Below are 21,868 nucleotides of genomic sequence, written 5' to 3' on the forward strand. Positions count from 1 at the left end.
TCTCTTTCAAGGGGACAATTATCTGTTGCATTCATTTTATAAAAAATGCAATTTAGGGAGTCTTTTGCTGTTTTGGTTCATTTTTGTTTCAAAATGAAAAAATGCAAATGCATTTTCTAATATGAATATCGTTTTTTATCATATGCCTTATAGTGAATTTGTACCCAGATCACAACTGGTATACTCTCTCTGTATTTGTCTCTCTGTCTCATTGCCTGTCTATCATTCTATCCTTCTCACTGTCTCTCTATTTTATGTCCTCTGCCTCTCTACTTGTCTTTCTTTCTGTACTTGGATTTCTTTTTTAGACATTTATAGGAATATAATTGTGTTTGGGAAGAAAAAATCCCATTCTAAAGGCTCAGCTTTTACTATATTAGTTGGTAGATTATATATGAATTTGCATGCAGATTTTGTCTGAAAATTAAGAGGCAATCATTTTATATTCATTCTCTGTCTTTCTGTCTGTCTCTGTCATATTCACACACACACACAGTCAGTTAGACTTGTCCTTTAACTTTCTATATTGGTCAAAGAACACACCTTAGATAAACTAAGCACCTTGTGATCAATGCATAAATGCTGAAGAACTCTCCTGCATCTTGTATGTCTTCATGGTGTTGGCTTCAATACTTGACCAAAAGTTTCAGTCACTTTTGCAGCTGATAGCCTCTGGAGTCCTAGGATTGTGAATCTTGAAGGGATTCTGAGAGATCCTAATCCATTCCTTTTCCTTTATCTAGCAATGCCCTTGATCAGGCCTAACAGATTTGAATGTATTCTGTAAAATTGTCCAGGGACAGTGGTTTCATGGTCTCCCTCCTTTCCATTATATAGCATTGAATATCATCAGGAAATTCATCCTTCTGTCAAAACAAAATTTATGTTTCCCTCTGCTTTCTTATCTGCCACCTAAATGAAGAGAGAAAAAAAACTGATTGTATTAAAAGATCACAGGACCGTAGATTCAGAGCTCAAAGAAATTTGAATGCCATTAATTAATCCCAATGTTGTCATTTAATATATGAGGAAAATGAGGCCCAGAGAGGTTAAGTCAATTGCTCTGGGACCCATAGCTAGGAAATTCCTGAAGCAGGATCTGAATCCTGCAGCTCTCACTTCCACTAAGGCCAACATGCTCTCCATTACACCACCTCCCTGCCTAACTAAGCCTTCCTTTGTACTTGCCCTGCTCAAATAATTCTCTTTTCTAGGGTACACTGTTCTAGTTTCTTAATCATCTCCCATAGGGTCCATTATCCAACCTTTTAATCATATTAATGGAACCTTCTTTCAGCTCTTATTAATCTCCATTTTGGAGGTTTAGACATAGGCATCCTCGGGAGAAATCCAGGAGTACTCTCATGTTAATCTAGCCCAACAAGAACAAAGACATAAAATATAACTGAGAGAAAACATTTATCTTCTGGCTGTCATTAAATTTATATCTTATTTCAAAATCAAGCTGCCAAAAATTTACTAAAATACTTGAAGAGTGTCGAACAATGTTTTACATATATACTCTTGATATGAGAATATAGGTTCTGTATTGGCTCTGTCACTTACAACATAGCTTCTCCAACCTCAGTTTTCTTATCTGAAAAATGAGAAGATTATATTATATGACCTCTACAGTAACTAAGATCTCTAAATTTATCCTTCCCTTCCTGCCTCTTCCCTAACCCAAATACAGAGAAAAAAACCCTCTGAATTATTTTTTTAAAAAATCAAAATAATTAAAGGATTTCATTAAGCATTGGAGATTTCTCTTTATACAAATCTGAATTTTTATATATGAAGTCAAAATAAAGTCATTTGTTGGGGCATGGTAAAGACTTCAAAAATTAGGGCCTCTTGAAGGGACACTTGAGTTGACCCTGAGTAGGGAGCTAGGAATTTCAAGGAGCAGAGGTGGAGAAAGAGTCAGCATTCCAGGGATCAGAACATAGACTTTGAGAAGGAGAAAAAAATATCATCTACACAGAATGAGCAAATAGACAAATTTGTTTGGTTGTAGAGTGTATGAATGATAGTAATGCATAATCAACCTAGAAAGATAGGTTGGCATATATCCTAAAGTCAATGGAAATTCATCCAGATTTCCAGAGCCAGTGGGAGAAATGATTAGACTCATCCTGTAGGAATAGTAATTTGTTAGTTGTGTGGAAGAAGGATTAGTGAGGAAAGAGAATAGATGGAGAAAGATCAAAAGTGATTTCAATAGTCCAAATTTTAAGGGCCTGAATTAGGATGGTTGTTGTCATGAGTAGAGAAAAGGAGAATGACAGGAGAGATGATGAAGAGTTGGCATCACTGAGACTTGGTGATTGACTGAATATGCGGAGGCAAATTAAAGTGAATAATTGAGGAAGACTCCAAAGTAGCTGGTTGACTGGCAGGATGATGGTGGCCTCAACAATAATAGGAATTTAAGATGAAGGGTGAAGTTTGGCAGAAAGGTAATGAATATTGAGGATGATTCAACTAGGCAGATAACTCTAGTAGGCGATTAGAAATGTGGGACTTGTTCTCAGGAGAGAGATGAAATATGGATTGCCTTTGGATATTGGGAAGCCTTCACGGACTGGATAGTTGAATAGATGGGAGCTCATCATCAAGACAGAGTTTGTAGTGACCCTGGGCAAGTCACTTAACCCCATTGCCTAACCAAAAAAAAAAAAAGAAAGAGTTTGTAGAGACAGAAAGCTAGAGGGTCATGGCTTAGTCTCCTGTGCTTCACCCCATTTTCTTCTCTCTCAAGTCTCTCTTGGGCTGATAGTCTTTCTTTACTACTTAGTCATCCTCCTGCTGTATCACTTCCCAAACATGTTACTCAATAGCCTAGATTATGGATAAAACTTTCCCCATCAATACTTAGGTAATAACAGATTTAGAGTCCGAAGGAGCCTTAGACGCTACCTAAGCCAATTCCCTTATTTTTAAATGAAGAAACTAAGGCCCGCAAAGGTTAGATGACATGCCAAAGGTCACGCAAAAGGCAGAACTGGGATTTGGACCAAGGTCCTCTATACTAGGAAGGACGCTTCTTCCTGCATCCCATACTTTCACATCTTAATATCATAGCTGCTTTTTAAAACATCATTAAATAGCTTACTCATCATGTTACTCTTTAGATCTTTCCCCATAAGATTTACTTTTATATGTGTGCAGTGGTTTCCCTCAAAAAATATAGGCTGCTCATTTGCACTAATCTTGATTTTAATTCCTTCTTCCCTAGTCTCCAAACTATCATTTTCAATTTCATTATTAATCTTTAGAAGACTTACCTTCCTCCATTGTACTTCACTGAATCTCCATCCTCTGGAGCTTAATTAATGTAGCATCTATAGCAATTCCATAAAACATTTTGTTAAATGAGAAACTATGAGAATATTTTCTTTTATTTTCAGAAATTTCCAGGGGTAGGTTAGTGGAACTCAAGTCTTACCTAGAACATATCAGATCTAATTCACCTGGAACCTATCAAGATTCATTTGTTATCTATCGTTCTTATATAATAACTTACAATCATGGAGAAAAAAATAAATTTGTGGCTTATTGGAGGAAAACAGTATTGATCAATCAATGAACAATTTTTTGTGTGTTAGTACTATATGTGCTAGGTAGTCAGTCAATAAGTATTTATTAAGCTCCTATTGTTCTTCATAGTGCTGAGCTAAGCAGTTCGGGTGCAGAAAAGCAAAAATAGTCACTGTTCTCAAGGAGCTCATGGCCTAATGGTGGATGCAAACAACATTATACAAATAAAATATACAAAGGATAAATTGAGAATATTTTAGAAGGTGGACTTAAGATTAAGGAGGACTGAGGAAGTCTTTCTGCAAAAAACAGAAAGGAGCTGTCCTAGGTGCTGGGAATACAGATTAAAAATAGAACAGTCCTTTCTTTCTTAGAGTTTACTTCCTACCAGTGTGCCAATGGCAACAACATGTACATTTATAGGTATACACAAAACTTGTACAATGTTCATAAAAGTTCATTGCAGGGGATGGGAAGGCAATAACCATTGAAGGAAGGAGGTGTTGAGGAAAGGCTTCATGTAGAAGGTGGTATGTGAGCTAGGAAGCTAGGGATTTGAAGAGGCAGAGTTTTGGAGTAAGTATATTCCAAGGATGGAAGACAGAACATCTGTACAAAGACAAAGGCAGAAGATGCAATGCCATATGTGAGGAACAGCAAGAAAGTCAAACTGATTGGAATATAGAGTAGATGAAGGAGTAGGAACTTTTCAAATTACATGATATATCTATCTACATACATTTATTTAATACCTAACATGTGATACAACTACAAAAAGCCACAGTCTCTACTCTCACAGAATATACTGTCAAGTGTGTGTGTGTGTGTGTGTGTGTGTGTGGCACTTGGAGAAACTAGAATAAACTATTAAATAACTCAAATACAAATCATTATAGGATTAAATGGATAGGAGATTTCAGACTAACCCCAGAGGTTTAGGGAAAACTTCTTGTAGGGAAAATCATGTCAACTGAGTCTTGAAAGGTGTGAAGAATTTCAAGAGGCAAAGATGTAGAAGGAGCCAGCACCAGACTTTGGGTCATATTGAATGTCAACACACCAAAGTGGGAGGGGACAAGAGGAGATACGAGAATAAGAGTGAGTGAGAAGTGGACAAAGATAAGAGCATCAACATCATTTAGGGAAGAAGTGTGAAATAATAATATTGTAAGTTACAGATGAATAAGAAAATTTAGCCTTTTAAAAATAGTTTGAAATTTATTTGTAGAACAATGATTTCCAACATACCTAGGGTTTGCCTGACTGCTTTGAGGCTTGCTATAGAACTGACAATTTATATTGTGGTGTTATTATAAACCTATTAATTGGCCTTATTTTCAGAAAACCTAAACCAAAAATATGTTTACATTTTTGTAACAAACAGAAATCAAATAATTGAATGTTTCATGTGCATGACAGAAATGCCTCACATTGTTACACAATGGAAGATACCAGTTTGACTGAAATAGCTATAATTTTAAAATGAATGTTTCCAAAATGCGTGTGTTGGTGTTTATATTAAAAAAATAATTTTCTGCTCTCTTAATGACAGCTCCCATTTATATAGCATTTTAAGGTCTTCAAATTGCTTTTTTTTCAAGATAACAAAAAGTAACCTTAAGCATAATAAGACAAGATGAGATTTTCAAAGAATTATATTCTAAACCCACTAGATACTTTCACTTCCTTGAAGATACAAAAAAAGCTAATTTGGAATTAGAACATTTTTACTAAAGCTGCCTAGTAGCTTTAGCAAAATAACTTTATCATAACTCTGATAATATTTAAGAGTCATTACCAAATTTTGGAAGGATTTTATTTATTTATAGTCAATGTTTAATATGATTCATGCCCATCACTGCAAAAAGAAATTAACTTAATTGTTTATGGCAAAACATATTAGTTCTATGAATTTACGTTATCTCTGATTAGACCTGAAATTTCTGCAATAGATTTTGTCATTTGCAGTCATAAAACTCATTTCCCACCTTGAAAATTGAAATGATCTAGAAGACCATTGTGGTGGGTTATTTACTAAATTAAATTAAATTGGTTGAATTGGTTTAACATTGACAGTCATGATTTATATTCCTGAGTCCTTTTCCATCAGTAACTATGTTAAGAATATGAATCTAGTAAATTCTAATTCATGGCAGAGAAAATGATCACAGCAATTTTTGTTTCAAAGTTTTGGAGGTGTGGCTGCTCTACTTTTTAACTCAAAGGGAAGAAACTGAAATAAGTAAGAGGAGCAAGGAACAATGCGATGAAAAATGAGGCTCTAAATTTAATTCAGTTCACCAGCAGAATTTCTTTGGGCACTAAGGTTCTTGGGGACCTCATCACCCACTGAAGGCTCTCTGAAAGGACAAATAAATGGAGATTATAAAGTTGTTCCATAAAATATCTTCCCTTGACAGATCATAAAACACTTCAAAGGTAGACAGCATTTGCCCAAATGGAAGTTTCAGTGTTTTGATATTGAAAAATTCTCTAAAGGACTTTATAAAGAAATCCTGTTTCTTGGTTGTCCTGAGGAGTACTTTGCAACGTGGACAAATGATCTGGATATTATTATTTGTTGCTGTCGTTTTTGATGGAAGTATTGGAAGCATTTTTGAATATTTGCTTGAAAATTAGCATATTTATAATTGTATTCCTTTTTGAGTTTGTGGTTAAGTGATTTTCTCTTTGTGACCATTTCATTTGCGTAATCATCTTGTATGCCTTCCCTCCTCATGTCCACTTGCTGGCTTTTCTGGTTTCAAGTCCCAACTGAAATGCTGCCCTCTGTAAGAAGTCATTTCTAATCCCCTTTAATATTTGTATCTTCACAATAATCAGGAATACGGCTCTAACTGTTTACTTTGTTGATTATTTCCAATTAATACTGTGCATATCTTGTTTTTCATAATTGTTTACATGTTATTTCCTCTGTTAGTGTATGAGAACAAGGCACAGTATTTTTGCCTTTCTTGCCTGGCACATAGTTTACACTTAATAAACATTTGTTAACTGAGTGAGGAAGTTGGAACTTTCTAGAATTTAGTGGTAAAAAGAAGGAAGAACAACATATTGAGTGGATAGAAGAGTTGTTTTGGGGGGTTTTTTGTTTGTTTTTAAGAATTTTGGGGAGGGATCAGGACATCTGAACAACTTTGTAAATTCTCGGAAAGGAGCCATCAGAGATTAAGAGACTGAAAATAGTGGAAGGGGATTATTGATGGGACAAGGTCACTGGGGTTAAGAGAAGATATCATATTAAGAGCACAGGGTAAGTTAAGAAGCAGGGCATTCTCCTCCTCTGAGATTGAAGGGAAACATGATAAAATAAGTGAGGATATTGAGAGTGCAGGATGGAAGAGTAATGTTGAAGGTATTCATATCAGAGGGCCTGAATATTCCTGATATGTGTTGAGATCCTCCAAGAGTGTGGGAGGAAATTTAGAGTTAGAGGATTGAAGTGAGGGGGGAAAATCACTTTAGAAATCTAGGGATATATGATGATATACACCTTGGCCTTTTAAGGATACATGAATTTGTTGGTGTATATAGTCTGTCCAGTGATGCAACTTGTATCTACTCTATGACTGTAGGAGATGCTTGTGGTCACATAACTTCAACCTGCAGCCAACATGGTCATAAGCCTCTCCAAATTAAGCCAAGTAAATCCTAAGGCATTAGACATCCTATCTGTCACTGAAAAAAAATCCTGAAAGCAGTATGGGACAGTGGGCTGCTGGGTTTGAATTCTCCTGAATTTTCTACTTTGTTCCTGTTTGTCCTTGAAGGAGATACTTAATGTTTTGTGGCCTCAGTTTTTCCATCTGCAAAAGAGATAAATTGGAGGCTACATGATGTAGTGGAGAGAGCATTAATTCTCGAGTAACAGGATTTGGGCTCAAATCCTGCCTATGTGACCTTGGGAAAAGGATTTCACCTCCCACTACCTCAGTTTTTTCATCTGTTAAATGAAAGGAATTGAACTAGATAACCTTTGAAGTCATTTTTCTACCCTTGAAGTACCTGCAAAAGCTTTTACTTCTTGACTGTGATATAAAAACAAAAAGCAATAATCAAATGTGGCTATTTTGTATTCTCTTGCTCCACTTGAAATAGCTGCTCCCTTTGCTGGATCTATTTTAGCATCTTTATCAGCTTTCTCAAGTTCCAAGGAATGTCTCTATACTAATGTGGTCCCCAGAAAGTCTCTAACATAAGATCCCTAGGCAGCAAAAATATAAAAGGTATATGGATCCTTTCAGTACTTCCAGTGATGAAACATACTATCTATGACAGAGAAGTGATGGATTTAGGGTCCAGAATTAAGACATACATTTTGTATATAGCTACAGAGCAAATTTTTTTTGCTTAATAATGCATTTTGTTATAAGAAATTTGTTTTTCTTTTCTTTTTCCTCCCCCTATTGGGGTAAAAAGTAAGATAGGGAAAAGAGATTTCTATTATTTTTTAAATAGATACGTAAGGGATATGTGGAATGTTCCATGCACTTTCAGAAGTCCCTTTCACTTTGTTTCAAGGGACCTTTCAGAGTGAAGTAATCTGTAAATGCTGTAAATGTAATGTAAAAATGAAACACTCACTAAAACATTTTTAAAAAAGAAAATCCCATTGGAAAAGGCCCTAGATAACCATGTCTTACACCCAATTCTGGTTTAGCATGTCTAAAATTATAGGAAGACTTCATTGCATTATCCTTAGATTTCTGAACTCTGCTTCTGTAAGTATACCATCATATTCTACTTAAACATTTAGAAATAATATTCTTGTGAAAGGCATTTTATAAAACACAAGCTGTTTAAGTGTTTGGGCAATCTAAGTCTTTAATGACTCTCTTTTTCCTAATGAGCTATGTGTCCAATGCCCATTACATCATCATTCATGATACCATAGATTTCTACTCCTGCATTACGTTCTTTTCCTATGCTGCTGATTTGCTTTGATGGCTCACTAATTCTTCCTTTCTCTCCCTTATTTTCTATATTACACATTGGTTAGTTGATGTCTCCATTAATAAACATTTCCATATGTCTTTTGAAGCAGTATTTCCACATTCCTTCCTACTCTAGTGGGGGCAGTTAGGTGCCCATTCAGTTAGGCATATTTTTCTCTTATAAATTTTGAAGGAAATGGGGCAAGAGAATTTGCATAAACCAAGGGGTGTATCAATATATTAATTTCATTAGATGTGCAGCAATTAGATAAAGACTGAATCTATAGTTGGATCTTCATTGCATGCTGTGAAAACAGGACCTCAGGTTTATCCAGCTTATTGCCTAAGAGAAATTGTGGAGGGATGGGGAACCTCTCTATCATCTCTGAGTGCTATGCAGAAAATCAAGCAATTAACAGTTTTTTTATTAAGCACTTACTGTGCGCCAGACATAGTGCTAAACTTTTCTCTAAGGAGAAAATATTTCAATCAGCCAGTATCTTGGGCATATTCTCTTTGCAAATGCTTTGTTTTATCTCTCAAAAGAGCTATTTCAGTTGTCCTTTGGGAAGCATGGGACTGTATTTTGAAAGGTCAGAATGGACTATGGAAGGCTCTTATCTTGAGAGAATTTCTTTCCATACTTAAAGGTTAGGTGCACTTTGTAGTTTTCTGATATGGTTCTTTTCACATGATAAGTACTCAGTAAATAATACTGAAGGATGAACTGGAAAAAATGTAGTGACCATTTGGAGTTCATCATTAAGCAAGAGAAATTATGTAAATAATGAATTATTGGCAAGTAATTTATTTGACTGCTCAGCACTGTCTCAGTCACAGAACATTAACATGTGTTTATGCATTCCCAAGCTAGGACTAAATTTTGGAGAGCAAGAGAAAAAAAAATTCTCAAAATAACTAAATGTACATTCAGATATTAGCCTCCCAGGTGGGTGAGGAGTGGTGTGGATAGCATGATATATGGATTATCATGCAGCAATATTGTCTAAATATTTGTTAATACTAATAAGTCATTGCCAGGAAAATGCTACTGTGATGGTAAGGTAACCATGAGCTCTTGAAAGCAGTACCTGTGAAGGGCAACTTCTGTCATATCTGTCTCTCTTGAAAACATCATGGGATGGATTTGGTAAAGAACTGTTGCCTGATGATTAGCCTAGCTGGCTTTGGAGGGCTCATCACTAGATTGGCTTCAGGGTGATGAAATTTTAACCATGGTAACTCTGAAAGAACACATCATAGTGAGTTTACAACCTGAGTTGGTAAAAGAAATAGCCATGCCAGTGAAATTATAGAAACTAAACAAATTGAAGTAAGTACTAATAATTTTCATTTAAGTAGCATTTTACATTTTATTGTTAAGAATGATTGTTACAAAGAGTACTGTATATTGCTTAAATTGGATTGCTTGTATTCCCATATGAGCACATGGAAAATGATTGCTATTGAAAGTATCTCCTGAATTTGCCAATTATGCCTTATAATTAATTCAGTAATGTATGCTGGTCACAAATCCATGATTTAAAATTAGCATTTTGTAGCACATAGCTTTAGGTTTTTTGGTTAATTAATTAGATTTTATATGTTTGATTGTGTTACAGGGAAATTTTGGTTTTCAACAGATCCCTAATTGCTAGGTATTGGAGCAGGTCCTGATTCAATGAGATGCTAAGAAAACAGTCCAAATTGTATAACCTCTGCTAAGAGAGAAAGCAGTAGTTTAGCTGGGTTCATTTGAAGTACTACAGCCAAAGCTTTTTGTTTTTAAATTAATTGAGTTTATTTCCTTAGACAGAAATAGATATAGATATAGATAGATATAGATGTACACATGCACATATATGTATGCACACATATTGTATATGCATATATGTATGTGTATATACACATATTATATGTATATGTATGCATATAATATGTGTGTGCATAAACATATGAAAGCTTACATTTTTGGCTGCAGAGCTGACACATTGCTAATCACTATTATTTGGCAGGTGCATCTCTGAAATATTGTAGAATTGACCATTTGGATTCACTAGCTACTGGCAGTAGAACAGTCAAAAACTATTATTTTAATTTTGCTTTTCAAATATTGTCCACTCCCCCAGGCTGCCACCATTCTAGAGATATCTGAACAAGTATAATATCTCAAAAAGTAAAAAGGCCTGTTTTTTTCCATTCATTGCTCCCTGAATATGATTAATAAACACAAACAGCCTTTTTGGGAGGAGGGGCTTAAATTTTTATTTTTAATCTATAATTATAGAATCCCCATTATGGATCCATACAGTCTCTTTATTTTTAACACCTAATTTTCCTGTTTAGCAAAATAAATGGGAAGCAAGTATGTAGGAGTTCAGCGTGCTGAGAAATCTAATTATGCTAATCAGTCTTGGGCGTTTTTTTCCCCCAAGACAAATGTTCAAAAAGAAAAATAGACTTCATGATCCATATGCCTAAATATTATACATACATAGATACAAATGAACCCATGTCCCTCCTATTTTATTCAACTGAACATGCCCCTCAGGAAATGTTAGTGCCTTAATGGAGATAGTTTAAAAAAAAGGATGAATGTATTGATAGGTTGTTGGAAATGAAAGGACCTCATTTTGCAGATAATGAAACTGAGGGCTGAATGAATAAACTGACTTACTTAAGGTTACACAGCTAAGACTTTAATTCAGGCCTTTGGACTACAGATACACTATCTTCTTTCTACCATATGCCACTGACTCCAATGACCTTCTTCAGAAGGCTTAATTGGAGATAAAGCTGGCCTCAAAGTCAGGCAGATCTGCCCTCTGACACATAATGGTTGTATGGCCGTAAGCCACAGATTTAAGTCCATAACTCCTCGATTCTCCAGGCAACTTTTTAAAGTTGTAAATTATAGAAGACTTGCTAAATGGCTTTAGTACAGGGAGTTTCCTCACTGGGAGCTCCTTCTGCCAATGAAATCATTGAACCAGACATGTCATTTAAGATGCCAAATGGGGCCAATGTCATCAAAAACTCAGTTGCCCATGGTTTGTGTGTGTCTGAGATTAGAAGCTTCCTTAATTGCTTCAGGTTGGGTTAGGCTTTAAGAACTAAAAACCTCACCAAGACTTTTGGGACAATCTCTGTAAATACTATGTTAACCACATTTGTACTTTCTTAGCATTTATGGGTACCTGTTAAATTACTTTGTGTATAGCTACATCTGACATTTAAAGCAGAAATATTGCTTACACAGTGCCTTCCACATTGATCTAATTATCTCCCCAGCTAGATTATAAGTCTCTTGAGAGAAAGTTCTCTCTTTTCTTGTTATAGTGTTCAGTATACAACTGGCAACCTGGCCAGAGTGGAAAGATTTATAGTGAGTCTGGGTTTGTAGTGAGGAAGACCAAGGTTCAGATACTTTCTGTGGGACTACTAGCAGGGTGACCCTGAGCAAATCACTTAATTTCTCATTGCCCTCAGCAATTACAGGTTGCAAAGTAGATGTTGATATATTTGATAAAAGTTAACTCATTAGGAGTTCTCTATACCAATGAAACCACAGGTCTATTTCCTTCTTCCAAAACAATTTTTAAAAAATAGCAAAGATAAATTTCTATTGCTTTGTAACAGCCCATTTTATTCATTGGGGCAATTATTTAAATTAATTTAAGTATTGTAATGAATACATTTGTACAAAGTAGTTGCATTAGTATTGTGGTCTATAAATTCCATGAATGAATAAATGGAAAAATCATTTACTAAGACTTACTATGTTCTAGGCACTGTCCTAAGAGTGGGACATAAAATATTTTTAAATAAAATAAAATAATGACATCTCTTCCTGAGATATCTCTTCCCTTCAAGGAGTCTACTTTCTAATATGGGACAACAGCCCACATGGGATATTAGTGATCAGGACAGGAAGTTTTGTCCTAAGGAGGTGGAAAAGGGGTGGGACGTGCAAGTGGCCTGGGAGCATGGCTGGATGGAATGTGAAATTAAAGTGTCACCTGATGTCTAAGGCCAGGCAGTACAGTGAGAAAAGTGGATTAGTCTGCATATATTTATTCACCAATAAACTAGCTTGGCCTCTAGTTGGATGTTCGGCAATAAGTGTATTCACTTCCCCGGAGACTGGGGCATAACTTTTAGGAGATCCATGGATGGAAGTTCTTGTCTCACATCCAATTGGCTCAAATAGGAAGGAACAGATCAGTGGTGGTAGGAAGATGGAGAAATCACCTACGTGATTAGCTAGATGGGATTTGAAACATCTTCTGGTACCTGGGGCCAAAAGGATATGCAGTCTGCTAAGGCAGTTTGCGTGCAATCACCAATAACCTGAGTTTAGCCCTATGGAAGGAACTCTAAAGATAAATATCCTAAAATCATCTATTTAGAGCTGGAGGGAGTTGTAAAGGTAATTTAATCAACCCTCTAATTTACACATAAGGAAACTGACACTCAGTTAATGAGGGTAAATAATAATACTTGTTGAATGAATGAGTATTTTGCAGGCCTAGGATCCACAGTCAGGTTTTCAAACTGCAAACCTAGTGCTATTCCTACTATACTACTTGGCCTCTTTAATATTGTTATTATTTTATTTTAAAGAAACAATCATTTGTTCCTCATTGAAATTAAACTCCTTTTTTATGTTGAAGAAAGTTATTTGACACTAACACTTTGAAGTAAAGGTTATGTTATTTGACCTAACCCTAAGATTGTTTAAAGTTTAAACTTTAAGCTGGGAAAAAGTCTTAGTTTTCCAAAGTTGGGGGCACCTAGGTGTAGTGAATTGAGTGCCGGGTTTGATCCCAGAAAAACCTGGGTTCAAATCCTGCCTTGAACATTTACTAGCTTATGTAACCGTGAGAGAGTCATTTAACATCTTTCAGACTGTTTCCCTATCTGTAAAAGGTGTATAATAACAGCACCTACCTCATGGTATTATGTTGAGGCTCAAATGAGATAATATATCTAAAGTGCTTTGTCAGCTTTAAAACTGTATGTAAATGTTTGTTATTCACATCAGCATCTTCCCAAAGAATAAACACTTTAGGAAAAGGACCTACTTATACAGAAATATTTATAGCAGCTCTTTTTGTGGTGGCAAAGAATTGGAAATGTAGAGGATGACCATTAGTTCAGGAATGGTTGAACAAGTTGTGGTATATGGATTTAACATTATACTATTGTGCTATAAGAAATAATGAGCAGGGAAATTTCAAAAAAATTCTGGGAAGACTTACATGAACTGATGCAGAATGAAATGAACAAAACCAGGAGAATATTATTCACAGTAATGGCAACATTGCATGATGATCAACTATGAATGATTTAGCTCTTCTTAGCAATACAATGGTCCAAAATCATTCCAAAGGTCTCATGAGGAAAGTTGCTATTCATATCCAGAGAAAGAATTGATAGAGTTTGAATGTAGATTGAAGCATACTATTTTCACTTTCTTTACTTTTTGTGGGGTTTTTTTTTGTTTAGTCTGTTTCTTTCACAGCATGATTTATATGGAAATATGTTTTACATGGTTGCACATAAATAACCTATATCAAATTTTTTAGCATCTCATTGAAGGGATGGGGGAGAGAGGGAGAAAATTTGGTACTCAAAATTGTTAAATGAATCTCAAAATTTATCTTCACTTGACATCAGAAAAAATAAAATACTATTAAAAAAGAAAAAAAAGAAGCACTTTCATTTGGAAGAACTATTATCATCATATCTTAGCCTCAGTTGTCAAAATCTTCAGGAGACATTAATCTAAGAAAGCAGGAATTTGGAATACGATTACGATTGAGGAAAATAAACTATTCAGATTCTACCTAAACGAGTTAGTGAGTGCTTGAGACTCCATTCAGAATTTTCGTAAATTTCTTAGTGAGAAAAAGCTCCTGAAATAACTCTAAGAGACCAATAGATCTTATCTTGGGAAAAGACTTTAATTTAAATGTAAAACAGATGGAAATTAATGTAATTTCTATATTCACTGACTATTTCATAAGATATAATTTGCTTAGAGAAAACACTCAGAGGTTATTTTTTTCACAATTTTTTTTCTGGTAGATATTCGAAGGAGAACAATTTATGAATACCACCGGGTAGAACTCCAGATGGGGAAGATTACTAATGTTTCAGCTGTGGAGATGACCCCACTACCTAGTAAGTTACCTGGCTAAGTGAATGGAAAAAAAATTGTTAAATCAAAGTTCTGACATTTCCCAGGAGTGTCTGAGAAATCAAATTAACACCTTCTAACCCTACACTAGGTATCCGGAGATATTTTGACCTATTGAATGTATTTAAGGGGTTATTTTTATTTTTTTTTCTATGAGAAGTGGTTGTTTTTAAAATATATAAACATGTTCTTTGACAAGTTTTTTTTTTCCTTATTTTTTTAGCTTGTCTTCAGTTTAATAGCTGTGGACCTTGTGTCTCTTCTCAGATTGGGTTCAACTGCAGCTGGTGTAGCAAACTCCAAAGGTAATAAAATAAACCAACCTGGCTTCTTCCTGCCTTCCTGTGAGGGTTTAAATGTATAAGGCATGTGAATTTGGATGTTTATGAATTTGTGCATATGGTAGACTACTATGTTTAAAGACCAAATATAGTGATGAAAGGAAAGTCAGCAATTTAATTAACTATTCCCCTACCTCTGAAATTATCTAGGGAAAGGATTTTATTAGTATAGAGGATGCCCAGTTGAGGAAATTCCCTCTACCAATGCCGGGTGCCACCTTCTCTTAAACTTTTAGTCTGAGGGAGGTGCCTAAGCATCTCCCTAAGATACATCTGAAATAAGCCAATTTTTATTGCTATTACTCAGCCATGGAAGAGTTGGTTTTCCTCTGCAAAATGTAAACCTGAAATATTCATAAAATACAATACAACATATTCTTTACATTAAAAAATACACTCTGGAAAAAAAAAAGTACACAATTCAGGAATTTGCAACTGTCCTTCCCAAATGGTCATGGGAACTGTCAAGAAACAGTACAAAAGCTACCCAAGTGTAAAGAGGAACGTGACAACTATGCTCTCCAAGCTTTACAAAGCATTATTCATTTCCTGACCTTGTGGAACTATTGTAGCATTCTGAGGAAAATATATTAACATGAAGATTTTTCCTTGTAGGATGAATTTGTTGATGACATCAAAGAATCTGTTGTCTAGAATTTCAGGAGTTTTTTGGTAGAAATTAAAGAAGTCCATCACTTTTTACTTATATTAATGTGACTTTCACATATTTACTGGCCTTCTGTTTTCAGACCTTTTTCAAAAAGAGAGAAATCAAAATCTGGTTTAAAAAAATCACAATTAGGATAGAATTGAAATTCCCCAATAAAAACAATAGTGAAAATACCCTTTCTCAGAGTGCCACAATAGAAATAATGCTGAACTTGTAATAAGGAAGACTTGGGCTCAAATCTAACCTCAGACACTACCTGTGGAATCCTAAGCAAGTCACTTAACATCTGTTGACTCAGTTTCCCCTATGTAAATGAAAATAATACTTGCACATAAATCCCAGGGTTTGTTGTAAGGATAAGATAATATTTGTGAAATGCTCTGCAAATCTTAATGTGTTATACAAATGCTAGTTATTATTATTATTATAGTTTATTGTTATTATAGTCTGTTAACATTTTCACTCCATTTTCTGTAAAAGGTTTGCTTAAGTATATCTATATCTATATCTATCTATATAGATATGTGTATATATATATATATATATATATATATATATTTGGTGATGATGATGATGATGATGATAGATTTGTATTAGCCTGACATACTTGTTTGCCTTCTTTGCTTTGTGACTCACATCAGAGAAATGACTGGCCAGGGTAAGAGGTGCTGTCTGTGAGCACGCAGCAGATTGAAAGCTACTGGCCCATTTAGGAATCAAACATTTGATGCTGGCCTCATTGGCACCATCTTCTAACCAACTGACCTAGGCGGCTGAGGCTTCAATCATACAACTCTCTGGTGTCAGAGAGAATTTCACTGTCAGCAATGACTAAAAAGGGAGAGAACTGTAAGATCTGCTTATCCTGCAAAGAGGCATAGGGCAGACACATTAAGCAGCTAATTAAGGCAACTTTGGGTTTTCCATTATGACCATTGTGAGCTCAGTGTGCTTTTGCTGCTGCATTTGCAGCCAGGGAGAAATGAGCAGTGAAGGTAGGTCCTGGAACAGTTCCTAAGTTACCCAAGGGTAAAGAAAAGCATTACCACTGTACTATCCAGGCTTCACGAAGGATTCTTCATATCCTGACTCCTGTGGAACCAGTGGAGCATTCTGAGTAAAACTATATTAACCAAAATTCTACCTACTGTTGTATTTTCTGCTCTATAGATTGGGATCAGTAATTTCCTCTGTGGAAACAACTCTCAAATAATGAAATAAAGAGCAACTCATTAGCCTTTTTAAAAGTGCAATTTGATTTGTCATTATTTAACCTTATTTGCTGAACAGTTTGTGGGGATGGTATGAAATTTTATATTTTTATTTTTTGAGTCACCTCCAGAATTCCTTTGTATTCTAGTTCACTACAGACTAGCTTCCTTCATTTATTTGATTACCAAAGAGAGCCAAATTTTGCATTGTTTTAATATCTATGTTGAAATAATGCTTTGTGGGTTGCTATGCTAAAATTCCTCCAAAAATCGTCTTTAATGGCTAATCTTAGCATTATAAGTCTCCATCCTCAGCTAAACTGGTCCTTGGAAAGGATCAAGACTGCAGTCAATAAAGCCTTTGAAAACTTCAATGTTACATCAATGTTAAGATGAGGCACCACGGGATATCTTTTAGGGTGTAATGTATCATGATACAAATAGTATCCTAAAGAATCAAGCTAAAAGCAGCACACTGGACTTCTTATAAGCACTAATGGTTAGATGTATCACTTTTGTGGCAAACTAATTCCATGAGCTTTCTGAGTGATGCTGGGTCTAGTTTATTTTTGTGAATATGTTCTCTCAAGTAAGAAAAAGAAATGAATATATATATATGTGTGTGTGTGTGTGTGCACGCATGTGTACATGTGTGTATATGTATATATGTATATATATGTGTATGTATATATGTGTGTATATATATCACAAGAAAAGGAAGCCCAGTGTTTTGTATTTCATTTCTGTTCATTTTTAAATGAAAATATTTGAATATATGATCCTACAGAAAGATGCCAACCTCCCTTAGTATTAAAATTGTCATGAAATTATTGCAGAGAATGAAAAAGTAGAATTTAAGGAAGCTGTGTCTTTTAAAAATGATTTTCTGAGAGAAAAGGAAATAATGATGCAAGGAATTCAATTTTATTACTAATTCTAAAATTGATTTTCAGTATTTTGCCATATGAATCTTATAAAGACCCAAACCCAAACTTAAAAATTGAGCTAGGAGAAATAGAAATCTTCAGAAACCTAATTACATATGTATTAAATCCTGTTAATTAATCGGTTTATCTGTGGCTCATTGCACTTTCATTCTCCTTTAATTTACCTACTGCATTTTATTAATTTCTCCTTAGACTTGGGGTTTAAAGAATTTAGCTTTACTGCCAAAAACATTTCCAAGAATTTAATATATATCTTAGCAAAATCAATAAAATGAAAGAAATATTATCCTAAGTGGCTCAAATTTTGTGCCCTTCCTTTCTTCTTCTCTCTCTCTGAACTTTCTCCTTTTACTGTGCTCTTCTGTGGATGGAAGACAGTTAGTGTTGATTACCATAATGGGAGGTTGAATTCTCTAGGGGGAAAGGCATTTTTGATCAGTTCTCAGGGAAAATAAAGTTACCTTATTTCTCTTTTGTAGAGCTCTACCCACACAAATTCATAATAAGAATTCAGTTTAAGTGATTTAGAACTAGAATTACTGTTATTTATTCTAAAATTGGGCTTAGAATGCTAGATGCAATTCTCTAAGCCATGGTGTACCCCCTTTTTTAGCGATAAATTGAAATTGACTTTAAGAGGTGTTCTATTTTCATTGTATTTTCAGGAGAATCTTAAAAGTGAAAATGAGTCACATATGATAAAAATTAGTGAAGATTAAATGGAAAAAAAATACAAATAAAGTTGAACATGTGAGGCAATGTGCCGGAGTGGAGAAAGACCTGACTTGAGAGCCAGAAATACATGGGAACACATACTGTCTCCAACCTACATACTAGCTATAGGATGCTGGGCAGTTCACTTCACTTGTCAAACCTTGAGGCAACACTCTAAGAATCTTAAGTCATAGAGGATTTGTACTGATCTGCATTGCTAGAGGGAATTTGCACACTGAGAATTCCCTTCACTGATGAAATCATGACTGAACTGAAATGAAAATATTGAAATGTGGATAAATATTACTTGCCCATAGTTTGTATTTATAATTAAAAAATAATTTTTTGGAATACATATTCTTCCATTGCACACTTTCTATAAGATGGAAAAATGAGCCATTACAACACTCCATGTATTTTTTCTTTGTTGACAGCTCACTTCCACCATTAAAGAAAACCTTCACTTTTCTCTCTTCTTCTGAAGCCTATGTCTTTAGAAGTATTCATATTGCTAAGTCTGATAATATATTCTGTCTGTGTGTAAACAAAGTAAAATGGGAAAATGAGGTGGTTATGCAAATAATTGAGGGAAACAAAACAAAGCAAAACACAACAACCACCACCAAAAAAAAGAATGTTGTTATTGAGGGGCAAAATTACCCACTCTGACTCTTTTCATTCACTGTGTAATTTCTCAGCATCCCTCTGGGGTTTGCCCATGTAGATGAAATCACTGTATGGAGCAAACAAATACAGAGATTTGAAAGTACCAGTTGAATTCAATATATACACACATATGTGTGTGCACGTATGTATGTGTGTATATATATATATAAGCATATATGTGTATGTATGTGTATATACATATGCATATATATATATACATATATATATATACATATGTTTTATTTTTTGTTGTTCGGTCACGTTCAGTTGTGTCCAACTCGTCATGACCCCATTTGGAGTTTTCTTGGCAAAGATCCTGGAGTGATTTGGCATTTCCTTCTCTAGCTCATTTTACAGAGGAAACTAAGGCTAATAGGACTAAATGACCTCCCCAGGGTTATATAGCTAGTAAGTGTCTGAGGCTGGATTTGAACTCAGGTCTTCCTGACTCCAAGCCTGGTGCTCTTTCCACTGCACCACTTAGCTACCCTATGTATATATGTATGGATTTATATATCTACATTTATGTACATCCTAGACAATGGAGGGGACAGTTTTTTGCATATTTTTTTCATAATTTCAGTCTAATCAATATTAAATGATTGACAATAATGAAATATTCAAAATATAGTAAACTCCATAACAGAACCATCTATATTAGCAGCAAATATATTTGTGATATCCTTAGTAACATCATAATATTATTTTTTTTTAATTTCAGAATGATCCCAAAGTCAAAATCCCCTTTATCATGTCGGATTTACCGTACTTCCAAACCTATTTCTGTTTATTTGGTGGTATTTTTCCCCCTATTGCATAGCCTACCCCATCATTCACTTTGGGGATTTTAATGTCTCTTTTCATTAATATAGTTCATTTGATTTATATTTGATTAGTAAAGACATTTAAGTCGTATACAAAACATAGTAGATAATTGTATAGTATCCAAGCAATAAAAAATATAATATTAGGAACATCTCTAGAGTAAATATTGCTTCTTATGTAGATATCGGTTTTGCAGATGTTATACCTAAGCTGAATTTAAAAAAAATAAACTTTGATTTCTTATATTTCTTTCATTATTAAGTATGGTAATTGTATATTCTAAATTTCCTGGGGCAGTCTGAATTTCAAAGAGTTGGCTCCTTTCTTGAAAACAGGAAACCACTCAGGACATCTATTATCTTGGGAACTCTATGACTCAATCCATAAACAAGTCATTATTAAGCATCTGTGATGTGTCAGGTACCGTTCAAGGCATAAGATATGAATGTACAAAGAATGAAACAATCCGAATTTCCAAGGAACTTATGTTCTAATGGAGGAGACAAGTACATATACAAATATATGGGTCTACTGGATTGGAGCCTCTAGAATTGAGAGGAGGGCTTATGGGGAAAGATAATGAATTCATCTTTGGGTTTGTAGATGCTAAGGTGTCTCCAGAACATCCAGTTTGGAGTGTTCAATAGACAAATTGTGATCTGGGATTGAAATTCCTAGGAGAAACTGGAGCTGCACATTTATATATTGCAGTTATCAATAATGAAATCTTAACAGAGATCTTAATGAAACCAGCAAGTGATGTGGTTACCAAGATAGAAACTATAGATGGCGAAGAAAAGAGCACCTAAGAGATAACCTGTGGCATGACCCCTAGTTAGGGGGTATGATATAAATAATGACCCAGCAAAGGAGACTGAAATGAATTGAACTGTCAGGTAGGTAACTAGTCTCATGATAACCCGGAGAGGCTAGAGTAACCCACAGGAAAGGATGCTCAGCAGTGTCTCATAAAGTAATTGAAAAAAGGTTTAGCATTGAAAAAATATCATATTTGGAAATTAAGAGATAGTTGTTAACTCTGGAGGGAATATTTTCAGTTGGAGGAGATAAGAAACCAGACAGATTTTCAAGGGTTGAGAAGCAAATGAAAAGAACCAGTGTAGGCCCATGAGCATGATTAGATTTTCCAAGAAATTTGCCAGAGAAGGAGATGAGATATATAGTTTGAGGGGATGGTAGGATCTAGAAGAAAGGTTTTTAGACATGTTTCAAGCTTTGGAACTATTCTTCCAAACTTCACTTACATTGGTGGTCCCCAGAGCTCAGAAGCTACCTCTGCCCACAAGATTTTAAGGGAACTTGAGGGGCTAGGAATTGCTTTTTCTAATGTTATAGCTCATTAATTCCCACAGATGTGCTTTCCCCCATGATTACCAGTTGAAATAAATTAATCAACCAGACTTAACTAGATTTTAGTAAGGTGTGTATACTGAGGTGGTATGGTAATAAAAGCTGATACCAATCAACCCCCAGAGAAGTTTCTTACATACTCTCCAGTCAAATTTCACAATAAAGAGATCATTTGTGAGTTTAGAGTAAGGTTTCATTTGTTCAGAGGGTTTAAAATTCAATGAGAGCAGATGTGGAGGCACCATTTGGAGGTGGCTTTCTCAAGGAATTTAGATAGAGGATGGCAGCTAAAGGAGATGATAAAATCAAGGGAATTATTTGTTTTTCTTTTTTAGGATGGGAGAGACATGCATACATTTATAGGAAGCAGTCAGATGGGGAGAAATTGAATATTGCAAGAAAGTCAGGGTGATGGAATAGGACTAT

General features: G+C 35.0%; 1 protein-coding gene across 2 annotated transcripts in view; it reads left to right on the top strand.

Moving 5' to 3' along the window:
* The window catches only part of PLXDC2 (plexin domain containing 2), a 490,381-nt gene that overhangs the window by 384,990 nt on the left and 83,523 nt on the right, over positions 1-21,868 (top strand). For both annotated transcript variants that reach the window (XM_027847979.1, XM_027847980.1), the window contains exons 8-9: positions 14,586-14,681; positions 14,921-15,002. In XM_027847979.1, coding sequence (XP_027703780.1) covers positions 14,586-14,681; positions 14,921-15,002 — 178 coding nt within the window. The remainder of the gene's footprint in view (positions 1-14,585; positions 14,682-14,920; positions 15,003-21,868) is intronic.

This window comes from Vombatus ursinus, unplaced genomic scaffold, assembly GCF_900497805.2.
Source record: "Vombatus ursinus unplaced genomic scaffold, bare-nosed wombat genome assembly UNPS02005459.1, whole genome shotgun sequence".
Lineage (NCBI taxonomy): Eukaryota > Metazoa > Chordata > Mammalia > Diprotodontia > Vombatidae > Vombatus > Vombatus ursinus.